The sequence below is a fragment of the Cherax quadricarinatus genome, chromosome 40 (assembly GCF_038502225.1).
Source record: "Cherax quadricarinatus isolate ZL_2023a chromosome 40, ASM3850222v1, whole genome shotgun sequence".
Taxonomy (NCBI): Eukaryota; Metazoa; Arthropoda; class Malacostraca; order Decapoda; family Parastacidae; genus Cherax; species Cherax quadricarinatus.
This window is the reverse complement of record NC_091331.1, coordinates 13,136,715-13,151,714: the sequence shown is the minus strand read 5'-3', so window position 1 is coordinate 13,151,714 and position 15,000 is coordinate 13,136,715. Positions and strand designations below refer to the sequence as shown.

Below are 15,000 nucleotides of genomic sequence, written 5' to 3'. Positions count from 1 at the left end.
TAGCTCATAAGACTGTCATTCCCATTTGCCCCCTTGGGGCAGGGATGGCAGACCAGAGAGGCCTAGCTTGTGGCTAGGCCTGGGGACAGTTGGTCCCAAAGATGAGGAGGTACTTGTGCCTCCTCCCATGGGAGACTTAGGTCTCAGACACTCCCTAAAGAGGGAGCCAAGGCCGGGCCACCACTTGGAAAAGGCCCGGGCCGGGAGAATACCGGCTAATCTTTAACTAACTAACTTAAGTAATCTTATTTTAAAGGTGACCATTTATATCAAGAATTAAACTCTCCTTTGATGGGGAGATGCCTTGATGCTGTGTGGTTGTTACTGCTCGTTACGACTTAGCTACGAGTTTAGTTAATTAAAGCTTACTAAGGTGTGCCCCTTAGCTGGTGAAACGTCGTTAAAGACTCCTGATAAAAGCACTCCCCTATCCCCCTTCAGCGGGCGAAACGTTAAACCATACTTGACACTCAAGGGATGAAAAATCGTTCAATAAAAAGGCTCACTCTGTTTTTGTGTCTTTGAGTCACTCATTGCAACTGCCATTTCTGCACACGTTTTGTTTCTTACCTTTATTTACATTTTCACCTCTTTTTTTTCCTCCAGCGTCTTGTTCCTTTACTTTATCTCAAGCTGCTCAGGGTTCTTCCTAACTAGGATTTCTTCCTCTTAGGGAATTTGCGATTCCCTGTGATGTTTAATCCTCCCTGTTGATCTCGCTTTTCTTTGTTGCTCTTATCCTTTCTCTCTCTCTCTCTCTCTCTCTCTCTCTCTCTCTCTCTCTCTCTCTCTCTCTCTCTCTCTCTCTCTCTCTCTCGTTTTACACAGGGCTTTACAAGATTAGGCTAAGGATTCCCGACTTTCTTTACAAGCTGTTACCTACATCGGCTATCTCTCTCTCTCTCTCTCTCTCTCTCTCTCTCTCTCTGTCTATCGCTCTCAAGTATCACAAACTTCTCACAGTGTTCAGTAGCCACCAATCCTCAACTCAGTAAAAGAACTATCAGCACTGATTTGAGACTCAGAATTCTTCTTTGTATTTCACAATGTTTAATAATCTTTCCTTCCCAAGTTACGAGAGGAAGACTGGGATTTTAGTCCCACTTGTGAGGTACTTGAAAAAGTTTGTGTTTATTGCTGCTGAGGTGAGGGGGGAGGGTGATGGAGGTGGAGGGGGTGGTTTAATAGAGGGGAGGAGGGGTCATATGGGAGGTGGTGAGGGTGAGAACAGGTGGTATGGGTGAAGGTGTAATTAAATAAGTTTATTTAGGCACAGATGCACATAAATATAGCTACACAGATTATCGTGCATAGTAACATGTGTAAATTATCTAGGAGAACCTCCCAAAAAAGTCAGAAAATGGTGACTTATTTTTATTGGGGTCCATGTTGAAGGTGAGAAATAGTGTTTCGTGAGGGTAGGTGGTAGTGTGCGAGGATAGGAAGTAGCCTGGGTGAGGGCAGGTGGTAGCCTGGGTGAGGGCAGGTGGTAATATGGTTGAGGGCAGGTGGTAACCTAAGTGAGGGCAGATGGTAGCCTGGGTAAGGGCAGGTGGTAATATGGTTGAGGGCAGGTGGTAACTTAAGTGAGGGCAGATGGTAGCCTGGGTAAGGGCAGGTGGTAATATGGTTGAGGGCAGGTGGTAGCCTGCACGAGGGACAGGTTCCTCTCTTCTCAGAAACACTACAAAACACTACTTTGCACACAACACGTAGGCATACACAAGACTTAAGTTGGCAGGTATCATCGCATTATCACTTACACTGCGCACTTAGCGCACTTTATATGCAAACGAGCAGCCGAGACCGGAAGCGCATTTAGTCCCCATGAAGGACGAACATTCACATCTTCCGCAAAACTACCCAAAACTGCTAAAGTTTGGAAGGGGCAAAGAAAAAATTCCAAACCGCTCACTAGATGGCAGTATAAGCACCACGGGGCGCTACTGGTGCTGAGATTATTGGACTATTTGTGAGTTTCATGTTTACTAGTCTTGGCTTGTCTTACCTCCATCATTGTGTTCCCCGATGCCTTGAAGTTAGTGACAGGCTCTTGATTAAAGGAACTGAAGCTTCTCTCTCCTTGGATCAAACCTAATTACCCCTCACCTCACTCATTCCCCATGCTCTATATGCCCCATGCTCTATATGCCCCATGCACGTTTATTGCTTTCCTTTCAATATAATAATAATAATAATAATAATAATAATAATAATAATAATAATACGTAATTCTCTTTTTTTCAGTTCTGCTTCCAAATTCAATGTTTTTCTTCCTAATACTAGGTAGATATTTTCCACTAAAAGAAATTCTTTCGTCTGTAGTGTTGCTGCTTAAATTATCCAGTGATGATACAGTATTCAACTGTTTACATTGTATCAGATTTCACATGTTTTCCAGACAAGTCGTCCGTATATGATACGGTCTTCTCTTCATTCCATCTCTTCCCTTTTCCCACCTTTTCCTCCCCCCTCTCTCCTCCTCTCTTCTCACCTCTTTCCTACTTTCCTCCCTTCATCGAATCCCTTCTCTCCTTCTCTCCTTTCTTTTCACCCCTCACCTTCCTCTCATACCTTCTTTTTACCCCAGTCCCCCTTTATCATATACCTATCCCACTTCTCCATCCCTTTTCTCACCTACTCCAAGTTCATAAATTTCGTGCATTAACAAACATTGTTCTCTCTGAGCCTTCATGTTAAACACAATCCATCTTCTATTAACACAAAGTGAAGAGAACCTTAGCGAGGTGCATCTCTGCCCCTAACTACCACTAAGAGACGTCTCTTTCTCCCGACAGGTGGAGGCAGGAGGTAATGTGACGACAGCGACTCTGACGATGGAGGTAGACAGAAGTCACAACGGAGTCACGCTGGCGTGCACGGCAGCCAACCCAGCGCTGCCCAGAGCACACCATCTTACTGACACTGTCAAGCTGAACGTTCTTTGTGAGTAGCAGAGAGAGAGGAAGGGAGGGAGGGAGAGGAAGGCAGGAAGGGAAGGAGACACAGAGTTAAGAGGAGAAGAAGATAAGGAGTGAAGAAGGGAAACATGAATTGTGAAGGAAGCAAAGAGATATGGAGGGATGAGGGGGGTATAAAAGGAAGTAGAGAATGAAGGATGTACGTAAAGAAACGGTGAGAGAAGGTGTGTGAAAGTGAAAGAATAGGGGAGAAACGGCAACGAGTGACAGATAGAGGAGGATGGCAAAGAGAGTGAGAAGCAGATGTCAAAGAGGGAGAGAGATGGGAAAGGGGCAAGAAAGCGGTGACATCACTGATGCCGAATCTAACTTATGAAATACAAAACAACACAAATTAAGACTTAAGCAAACCACTTGCATAATGTTCCCCTTACAGAGGAAAGCTTAAAGAAAGGACACAAAAAAGAGGGATAAAAGCGTAAGAGGAGACCTGGCTTCTCAAGAGAGCTGTAAATATCACTCTCTGAGAAGCTTATTAGATAGCTAAGGATGAGCGGAAGCTGGTGGTCTCCAACATGGCCTCTACAGTCGTCGAGGTATACAGGCTGAGTCTTCCTAGTGAGTGGCACTCAACCGTCAAGTACTACACGCTCGGGAAAACCCAGAAATCATCTTAAGTAAGAGGTTGGTCGTGTACCAGCAAGCATTCTTGTGTGGGGCATGTGTTAACTCTTCTCAGACGAGCTAGTGCCATCTCTCAACAGCATGGCATCCTGAAATATTGCCATGGGTAATCTTGCCCTTCAACCTCCTGGCGCTTAATAGGGCTATCTGCTGGGACCTAGCAGTGCTGCCAAGAAATCAAGGTAACAGAATATAATCCAAGGGAAAAATCCTACAATGGAAAATGAACCAGTTGGGATAAAACAGATTTGGCTACTTGACTGACCTGGTTATTACCAGGCCTTGGACATACACTGGACACACAAGAGTGTACCAGACACACTAGAGTGTATCAGGGTCCAATAAAAAGTAACAACCATGTTTAACTCAGGGCTTGAGAGCACTTATGGATTCACTAAAAATATTTCAAACATAAATCTTCTGTTGTAGAAATAGTCAATAAAGCAACAAAGGTGGCACAATCCTCATCATTTAAAGCAGATATAGTCCCAGGAAGGCTACTATAGCTGAAATCAGGGATGACAACACCAAACACAATGCCTACATCAGATATAGAGCAACTAGTAAAAACGGGAAAGGAGCTTCATGAAGTGGAAAAGGATCTAAAAACAACTAAGCCCCAAAATTATCTGCAGTAAGCATTTTCAGGCCACCTTCGGAAGCCTCACTGCATTAGCCAGGAGACGAAATTATAGTTAACCGAAAACCAAACTGCTGTGGTTAACGCGGATTGTCACCATAGAAAGGTTGAGCAATAACGTTCAGAACACAAACACAAGTGGGAGCATCACAAGTACTTTATACATGGTACTAATGAGGAAAGAACGGGAAAAAAATCTTAGCCCAGGGGACGGCAGCGTGATGCACTGATTCCAAGAATCGTAATCGAGTTGGAGCAGCCGAGGAGTACACCACAAACTCCGGCAACACTGAGGCCTTGTGCTGTCCGTTGTTTTTTTCATTCAATTTTGGTTTTGTCGCATTTCTAGTAAATGCAAAGATGACGTCGGTTTTTGCTGGGTCTCTCGACACGTCGATGTTCAGGGTAACGAAGATGCTGACTCGGCCACTTGATGAAGCAATTCATGACTTCCTACTTTCTGTTAGGAGTACATTATTTGCTCGGATTATTTTTCAATGATCTTTCGACAGCTCCACAACCGACGGCAACAACGGTGATCCGAATTGGTCTACAATAAATTGTTTTCTCTCAAATCGTGTTTAGATTTCTGGCCATTTTTCTGCCGCTGTTGTATTTGGAAGACTGCATTTTCCCAACTACGTATCGGTAACACTTGTCTCACGGACACCTCATGGAAAAACGTCCGTCGTCGCTCTGCGAGGACTGTCGGGTTGCACTGCCAGTCCAACATTTCTTAATAGATTGTCCAGCCTAGCAGCGTGCCCGTTGAAAGGCTGGACACACTAATTCTCACTGATTTCCTTGTTGAGAGTCCCACCTTTGACTCAAACCCTCTCTCCTTGATCTTTTAACAGAAACTAATTTATTACAAGAACTGTAATTTTCCTTTTATTTTTTACACGCTCCCCTGCCCCCACTAACCCCTGCTGTCACACACCCCTGCACTTCACGCCCTCATTACCTCTGCACATTCCTCCTATGCTATGATGGCTGCACTCTCAAGAGATCAACAGAGCTCATGCATAAATTCAGCTTTGAGTAACTTCGAACCCATGACGAGCCCAGGAAAATGAGGTTCCTTCACACTTGAAATTCTGATACTAGATGACTGTCACTAGTACAGCATGAATACATTGTTATCTGAGCGAACATACCTTCCGGAACGTTCATCAGTCCACCAAAACAACAGTAACTTGCGTTTCCTTGAAACATGCAAGAACCTGAGTAAGACATGTATAGGTCATCCATATGCATGATAGATGGTGTATCCGCTGGAAGAACACCTATGATACCTAAGTCACATTCAGAATTCTTTCCCAAGGAATCACTTTCTTTAGCAGAGAATGTGAAACAAGGAGCACCTTCACTGACCTGAAATTAAAATTAACATCCTGTTGTTTTAAACCAACAACTTATATATTCCATATATTTCATACATGCATTAGAGTTTTCTGCAGGTCAAAAAAAGAAAATTATAATGTTGTATTTGTTGTTGGTGAAATAGTCACAAGTGAGGGACTCTCTCTTGAGAAGGATGTAATTATTATATAATTCGTTTGGAAAAAACGACAAATATATGAATGAAACACTTACGCATCACTTGGGTATCTTAATTGTGGATAGAACGAACACATCATCTCTAGGCTGAGGGACTGATTACTTCAAACTACCACTTCACGTCTTCCTCCATTTTTATTTGGACTGGATTGATGAAACCACTGGTTGGCAAAACGTTTCCACGGTAATGATACTCAACGGTTGCATAAGGATATAACTGATGGAGTGCATCCTTCCAAGCCCGTGCTGGGAATTGAAGTGGAGCTTACCAGGCACTAGGCACCAAGCATCAGGCACCAGGCACCAGGCACCAGGCACCAGGCACTAGCCACTAGCCACCAGTCAAGATGGACTTTTACACTCTTCTTTAAAACTTTAACCAGCAAGAAATGAGAACGAAGAGGCGAATGTTGAGTGCCTAAAAACGTTCTTCTCAGATTCGGAAATGTTAGCACAGTGAGTTCAAACCAGTCGTCAATTCTCACAGGTGAATACTCTCAGCCGGATACCCAACCTCCACCGGATGACTTCCATCCGATTGTGCGGTAGTTTTGGCTTCTTTTCGGAAAACATATAAACAGTTGTACGATGCACAATGAAAATGTCCAGCTCAAGGCTGAACTGGCCAGTTAGAAACTTAATCTCAAATAAAATTTATTATACGCACAGGATTTCAAAGACTCCGGCATCACTTCAATCGATTCACAATCTGGAACATGCCATCACGGCCGGTTGGTGCTGCAGCAGGAAGACTAAATCAGAGTCGATGGAGCTCTGTGACAGCACTGCCACAAGACCCATCCCCGAGGGAGCTTTTAGATAATGTGGAGCTCTCTACCAGCAGTCAGCACGGCAGGGAAGGTCCCGTTCATCATCCCAACCTGAGGAAGCGGGAAGTAAAATAGAAGAAAAGGAGAATATTGTAAAGAGGAGAGCTTAGAAGAGAGGCAGAGGAGACTGCCAGAGAGGAAAAGGTGAGAAAGAGTGTTGTTAGGAAGAAAATGATGCTGAGCGTGAAAGAGGGGAAGAAAATAGGAGAAAGAAAAAGAAAAGCACATAATGGAGGGGAAAAAAGGTTACCGAGAGGGAAGGGGAAACGAGAATGGGTAGCAATCAGTGGGAGTTAGTGGAAACTTACAGGAGTGAAAGGCAGAGGAAGAAAGAAGCTAGAAAAGAAGTGAGGAGTGAGAGAAGAAGAGTAAATAGAAACACACACAATGGTCCATTCTAAAGTTATCTGCTGGAAACATTGTATAACTGACAGACGAGGCTAGAATAAATAAACCGAAGGCTCTCCCCCTACTACCTAATCCCTTCATCTCGAGTGTCAGCAAGAAAAAATGTGTGAGGATATTTCACCACCCTTAATTCAAAAATATTCATTAAAACTGAATAAGAAATGATGACTTTTGAACGTAATCATGTTGCCTTATTAGTTTGTTAGGTTCAAAGTTCATTAAGGCCACACTTCACCTGTGCAGTAAGATAAACGATATTTTAGTCCCTAGGATATGAATTAAAGTAAACTTCTCAGTGCATATAACAAGTTGTATTTTTACTAAAATTAAGAATAATGTTATTACTACTGCTGTTATGGACTTGCAAGTCTCTCGCACCTCACTCATTTTCTCTGTCTTTCACAAGCCAGACAAAAGAACACAAGAGTGCCGAGGTAGGACCAGTAGTCCTTCCACCAATTCCCAGTAGGTCTATACTCAGACCAATATTCGGCCTTATTTTTTCGCTAATACCTAGATCAGAACTCTAAAGCCACCCAAATTATATGCTCTAATGACACTACTTGGTAGTTTGTTCCTGTCATTCATAACTCTATTTCGGAGGAAGTTGGTTCTTATACAATTTCTAAAAAAAAATTTTAAGTAGAATTTATTGTTGTGAGTTCTGGCAGAGTTCGATATTTTCTACGCCATTTGTTCATATCTTCAGTTTGTGCTTCTAAATTATATCCATCTTAATTCTCCGTGTTTCTAGAGACTGAAAGTTGATTGTTTTAAATTATAGTATTCTTTGATTCACTGTTCTTACAAAAGAATACAAGTCACAGTTACGTGGCTGGAACAAATCATGTAACAACCACAACAATGAAATGGAAGTGCGATAATATTACGGCTCTTAAGTTCTTGGATTCGGTGTTCTATAGTTTACTGTTCATCAGTTTAGTGATTTCAAGTTAGATGTTTTAAACTTCGCTGTTCTTAAGTTTTGTGTAGTATAGTTAATTACTCCTAAGGTCAATGATCTCATGTTCAGTGCTCTGAAGCTCACTCTTCCTGTGTTCTGTGTTCTTAAGTTCCGTGCTCTTAATCTGTACTCATGGAAAGGATTCCTCATACAGGAAAAAATCTTTGTCATGCTTCTCTGTATCAGAAGGACTTCTCCTGATACAATATCTGGAACACAGTCAAGAACACAACCTGACACAACATTAGGAATACATTCGCTATGGATACAAAAACAGAAATAAGGTTAAGAATACATTCCCTGATATGTATTCTTCAATACCTAGCGTCTTTTATTTACCGAGGAAAACCTTTGGAGTAATTTATTTTAAAAGTGGTGTCTTGTCTGTCAGGAGAAATGGAAAGATTTCTCCTGACGCGAGTTTTTGTCATGGGATGACCCGTCTGGTTATGCTTCTGGTCACTCATGCGATCAAGGCCTTCCGCTGGTTTACCGTCAGAAACCAGAAAAAAGAGATAAGTATTGCGTCATAAGATGTGATGGTATGTGTTACACCACATAAATAACACACTCGATCACCACACAGTTATGCCCCGACCTTTTTCCCATCAGCGGTTTCTCGTATACATATATATATTTTTTTTTTTCGATATTTTTTGTTGGTATGTCTGCGTTTATTATCCGTTAATGAAGAGAGAGACAGACAGACTGACGGACAGACGGATATACAGGCAGACAGACAGATAGACAGACACATACAGATAAACACACGGTGAGAGTAGACTAACTCAAGATGTATGAATGAATAAGCCAACAAGCAGCATACAGGGCAGAGAGAAACCGCAACAGATGAGACAAGGAAAGAGGAAACAGGAAGCCGAAAAACTGAGAGGACAGAAATGAGGAAGAGAGCAAGGGAAGGAAAAAAATAAATAAATAAAAATCCGGAAGGCGGCAGGAGAAACTCGAGCAATAAAGCGGAAGAAAGGAGCCAGAAGCGCCAACAGAAAATGAGGATGCAGTAGCGGGGACGCACCCATAACTAAACTAAACTTCTAGCACCATGCCACTGTGTCGGACCCCATGGCATCCGGATGCCGCGCCAAGAGGTCCCCTCTCATAAAAGCCACCTACCTTACTTCTCCACTTCCTTATCGTCTTCCTCCTCCTATTCCTCCTCCTACTCCTACTCCTCCTCTTTATGCTCTGCCTCCGTGATTGCGTTTCTACTCTCCCAGAGGCGCCTTCCTGCACAGGCCACCGTGCAAAATAGTGTTGGAAGAGGGCTTTAAATTAGGATATAAATTCCGGAGAGGGGAGAACGTCGAGCGTGTTACTGACGAAACGATAAACAGAGTCATCTATCTTCCAAGATGTTTTGTATGAGTTGGAGATGCTGTGTATGAGGTGGGGGATGTGGTATATGGGTGGTAGATTCTATATACAAAGTGGGGGAAGTTACGCATCAATGAGAGATGCTGCATATGAGGTGGCGAAAGTTGTTAATAAGTGAAGAAAGTTGTATGTGAGGTTTAGGATGTTTTGTATGAGGTGAGCATGTTATGTATGAGATAGGACAATGTGTATGAGGTAGGGGATGTTGTGTATGAGTAAGGGATGTTGTGCATGAGTGAGTGACATTGTGTATGAGTGAAGAATGATATATATGGGTAAAGCATGCTGTGAATGAGACAGGGATGTTTTTATATGAGTGTATATAAGTGATAGATGTTGTTCATGAGTGAAGAATGTTGTTTATGAGCGAGAAATGTTGTATATGAGGTGGAAGACGGTGTGTTTGACATGAGAGATGCTGTGTATGAGTAGTGGATGTTGGGTAAGTGATAGGAATGTTTTGTATGAGGGGGGATGTGTGTGAGTGAGAGATACTGTGCATAAGTGGTGTAATTGTGAATAAGTGGAGATGTTCTGTATGAGTGGAGGATGTTTTGTATTACTGGGGGATGTTGTGTATAAATGGAGGATGCTGCGTAAGAATGAGGGATGCTGTGTATGGGTGGGGGATGTTGTATATAAGTGGAGGATGTTGCATATGAATAGGGGACGCTGTGTATGAGAGGGGAATGCTGCACATGAATGGGGATTGCTATGTATGAATGAGGAATAAGGTGGATGGGTACGGGACGCTGTGTATGAGTGAGGTATGCCGTGTATGAGCGGGGGATCCTGAGCATGAGTGTCGATATTGTGTGTGACTGGAGGATGTTGTGTGTAAGAAAAGGATGTAGTTACGAGTTACGGATGTTGTACATGAATGGTGAATACTGTGTATGATTTAGAGATGTTGTATATGAGTGAGAGGTATGCATGAGTGGGGGATGCTGTGTATCAGTGAGTGATGCTGTGCAAGAATGGTGGACGCTGTGTTTGAGTAGGGTGTTGTGTATGAGTGAGGGATCTGTGTATGAGGGATATCTCGTGTACTAAGGGTATTTTGTGTACGAGGGTATTTTGTGTATGAGTAGGAGCGTAGTGCATGAGTTGGGGTTGCTGTGTAGTAATGAGAGATGCTGTTTATGAGTGGGGATATTGTGTGTGAGTGGGAAATATTATGTATGAGTGAAAGGTGTTGTGTATGAGGGAGAGATGTGCATGAGTGTGATTGAGTGTATAAGTGGGGGATGCAGAGTATGAGTGAGGAATACTGTGTATAAATGGAGTATGCCGTGTATAAGAGTGGAATGCTGTGAATGAGTGAAGGATATTGTGTATGAGTGAGAAATGTTGTATATGACTGGGGGATGTTGTGTATTGGTAAGAGATTTTGTGTATGAGTGAGAGATGTTGTATATGAGTAAGAATGTTGTACATGAGGTGGGAGATGTTATGTATGAGTGAGGTATGTTGAGTATAATTGAAGGATATTGTGTATGAGTGAGAGAAGTTGTATATGAGTAGGGAATGTCGAATATGAGGCGGAATACGCTGTGTATGAGTAGGAATAATGTGCATGAGTCTTTGATGTTGTGAATGCGTGAGGGAAGTTGTATAAAATTGAGAGGTGTTGTGTATGAAGTAGAGGATGATATGAATGAGTGGAAGATGTTGTATATGAGTGAGGGATTTTGTGAATGAGTAGATGATGATTGGAATGAATGGTTGTATGTAAAAAGGATGGCCCAGGTGGTGGTAGGGCCATCGCTTCCAGCCTCATGTTCATCTTTCTGTTTATTCATTTATAGTCGTTCATAACGACTTAAACTGAGTTTATATACAGTGAGGCTTTAAGGGAGATACGGATAAATGTACTACGGAAGCTACTGAGGTGTGGGAAATAGACAGTAGGTTCTCAGAAGGTGCCGCTAAGACATGAACAGTTGTTTTCGGATATTTTATTAATACACCGGCCGTTTCCCACCGAGGCAGAGTGACCATATATATATATATATATATATATATATATATATATATATATATATATATATATATATATATATATATATATATATATATATATATATATATATATAAATATATATATATATATATATATATATATATATATATATATATATATATATATATATATATATATATATATATATATGTCGTGCCGAATAGGCAGAACTTGCGATCTTGGCTTAAATAGCAACGCTCATCTTGCCATATAAGACAAGCGAAAATTTGTGTATGCAATAATTTCGCAAAAATCATTCTAAACCTAACGAAAAAAAATATATTTCATTGTGTTTGTTTAGTATTAAATTACTGTAAACGTATTTAAAATATATTTAGTATGATTAGGCTAAAATAAATTGAGCTTGTTATAATAAGGTTAGGTAAGTTTTCTAAGATTCTTTTGGTGCAAAATTAAAATTTTTTACATTAACATTAATGAAAAAAATATATCTTTAAACGTATAAGAGGAAATTTTGTAAAGGACTTAATTTTAAATTAGTTCTTGCTAATTGGCCAGTTTTACATATTCGGCACGACATATCTATATATATATATATATATATATATATATCTATATATATATATATATATATATATATATATATATATATATATATACATATATATGTAAATATTTATATAAATATATATATATATATATATATATATATATATATATATATATATATATATATATATATATATATATAAATATATATATATTATATACATATATATATATATATATATATATATATATATATATATATATATATATATATATATATATATATATATATATATATATATATATATATATATATATATATATATATATATATATATATATATATATATATATATATATATATAATTATATATAAATATATATATATTATATATATAATATATATATATATATATATATATATTTTATATATAAATATATATATATATATATATATATATATATATATATGTATATATATAATTATATATATAAATATATATATATAAATATATATATATTATGTATATAAATATATATTTTTTTTTCAACTAGTCGGCCGTCTCCCACCGAGGCAGGGTGACCCAAAAAAGAAAGAAAATCCCCAAAAAGAAAATACTTTCATCATCATTCAACACTTTCACCACACTCGCACATTATCACTGTTTTTGCAGAGGTGCTCAGAATACAACAGTTTAGAAGCATACACATATAAAGATACACAACATATCCCTCCAAACTGCCAATATCCCAAACCCCTCCTTTAAAGTGCATGCATTGTACTTCCCATTTCCAGGACTCAAGTCCGACTATATGAAAATAACCGGTTTCCCTGAATCCCTTCACTAAATATTACCCTTCTCACACTCCAACAGATGGTCAGGTCCCAAGTACCATTCGTCTCCATTCACTCCTATCTAACACGCTCACGCACGCTTGCTGGAAGTCCAAGCCCCTTGCCCACAAAACCTCCTTTACCCCCTCTCTCCAACCCTTTCGAGGACGATCCCTACCCCGCCTTCCTTCCCCTATAGATTTATATGCTTTCCATGTCATTCTACTTTGATCCATTCTCTCTAAATGACCAAACCACCTCAACAACCCCTCTTCTGCCCTCTGAATAATACTTTTATTAACACTAGCTCTGAGGAGTTGGATGAGATTTTCGCCTTATAATCGATGATACACACTTAACAATATGTACCTTATATGCCACCTTTATATCAACAATGTATCTCTTAAATCTTCTGTACCATATTATGTAATAAAATATTCCTATTAAAAGACGGGGTGGTAGGGGAAGTGGAATATTCAAACGGCTTCAGGAAGAAATCCAAATATTCTTCCTTGAAGCCTTTTTATCCACTTCTCCGAGGCTATGGGTCCCACAATTTACACCAGAGGTGGACCCTTTATATATATATATAAATATATATATATATATATATATATATATATATATATATATATATATATATATATATATATATATATATATATATATATATATATATATATGTCTGCAGCAAATATTTTTGTTTTATTTTTGTTGGCTTATCAAAGATTTCATTTCACTCTACAATTTTTTGCAGTCGAGGGAAGTATTTCTGATTTATTTCATTGTTTAATTTCAACTTATCCGTAAATATTCATCTAAATACGAAAACTGAAATTTTTAAATGGCTTTTTTTATTTGGGTAACCAAATAAAAGCAGGTGAACCATCTCAACAGTAACTCATCATCACTGAATAAAAAAAATTAACCCTCGCCGTTTTTTATTTCTACGGTGCATATTCTCTGCCTGAAGATTGAAACACTTATGCAACTTATGGCAATTTTTATTGAGGAAACGTTTCGCCACACAATGGCTTCATCAGTCCAGTACAAAGCAGAAAGGTGTAAGGAGAGGAGAGTGAGGTAATCGGTTCCTCAGCCTGGAGTCGATGCTGTACATTCTACAAGATTAATGGACTGAACACATCGACTCCAGACTGAGGGACTGATTACCTCACTCTCCTCCTCTCCTTACACCTTTCTGTTTTGTACTGGACTGATGAAGGCACTGTGTGGCGAAACATTTCATCAATGAAGATTCCCATATGTTGCATAAGTGTCTCAATCTTCAACAGGTCGGTTTTTTAAACCATTTATCCCATATTTTCTGCCTAAAAGTCACACCACATATTGATCACAAACATGACATCTCCACTACCTCCAGCGTCTGGTACACTGCCATTTTTGTCTCCACTGATAAACCACATTCACTACAGACACCTCAAAACTCTGCGTACCTTCTTCCCATTTGTTTATTCTATGATTCACCTTTTCTTTCATAGACTCTTTTATAACTCATCTGCAGACACATCCTTCGTAGTCCTTCCTTCTAGTCTATTGTCCAGTCTTTCATGGGTTAAACTTTTGTTGTTCTCAGTCATCTTACTCTTTTCTGTGTTGACTTTTACTTAATGTTGAAAAGTCACTTGAGCAACACTGGGGTATCTTTCTTGACAAAAAGTTTCGCCTTCACAGCAGACTTTTCCAATCAAATACTGGAGACAGTGAAAAAAGTAGTATTGTAATTTTAAAATGTTCAGTCCCTTAGCCTTGAAATGTTAATAGAAAGCGTCGAGTCCCTTAGTGTCGAGTTCAAGTTTTCAGTCATTTAGCTTTGATCAATTTATAACAGAAGAATGAAAATAGAGTCGTATATATTGAAGCTTCATGAGAGGTGCAGCATTTGGAGACTGCACTACAGGTGGGTGGGATGTGGCTTGGTGCAGTAGTGGTCTAGCTAGCTTCCAAGAAGGATGCCTAGACAACTCGGGTTCAAATCCTGGCCAATGTGTATGTTATATATATATATATATATATATATATATATATATATATATATATATGTATGTATATGTATGTATATATGGGTCTATGAAAGACGAGGTGAGCCATAGAAATGATAAGAGGAAGAAGATAGGTGGTACACTGAGGAGTCTGTGTAGACATAGGACATTATCCATGGAAGGAAAGAGGGGAATGTATAAGAATATAGTGGTACCAACGCTTTCTT

General features: G+C 39.4%; 1 protein-coding gene across 1 annotated transcript in view; it reads left to right on the top strand.

The window, feature by feature from the left end:
- Window positions 1–15,000, top strand: part of LOC128687391 (uncharacterized) — a 300,674-nt gene that overhangs the window by 242,788 nt on the left and 42,886 nt on the right. Inside the window, exon 7 of the mRNA XM_053774850.2 lies at window positions 2,799–2,946. Within this exon, the coding sequence (XP_053630825.2) occupies window positions 2,799–2,946 (148 nt within the window). The remainder of the gene's footprint in view (window positions 1–2,798; window positions 2,947–15,000) is intronic.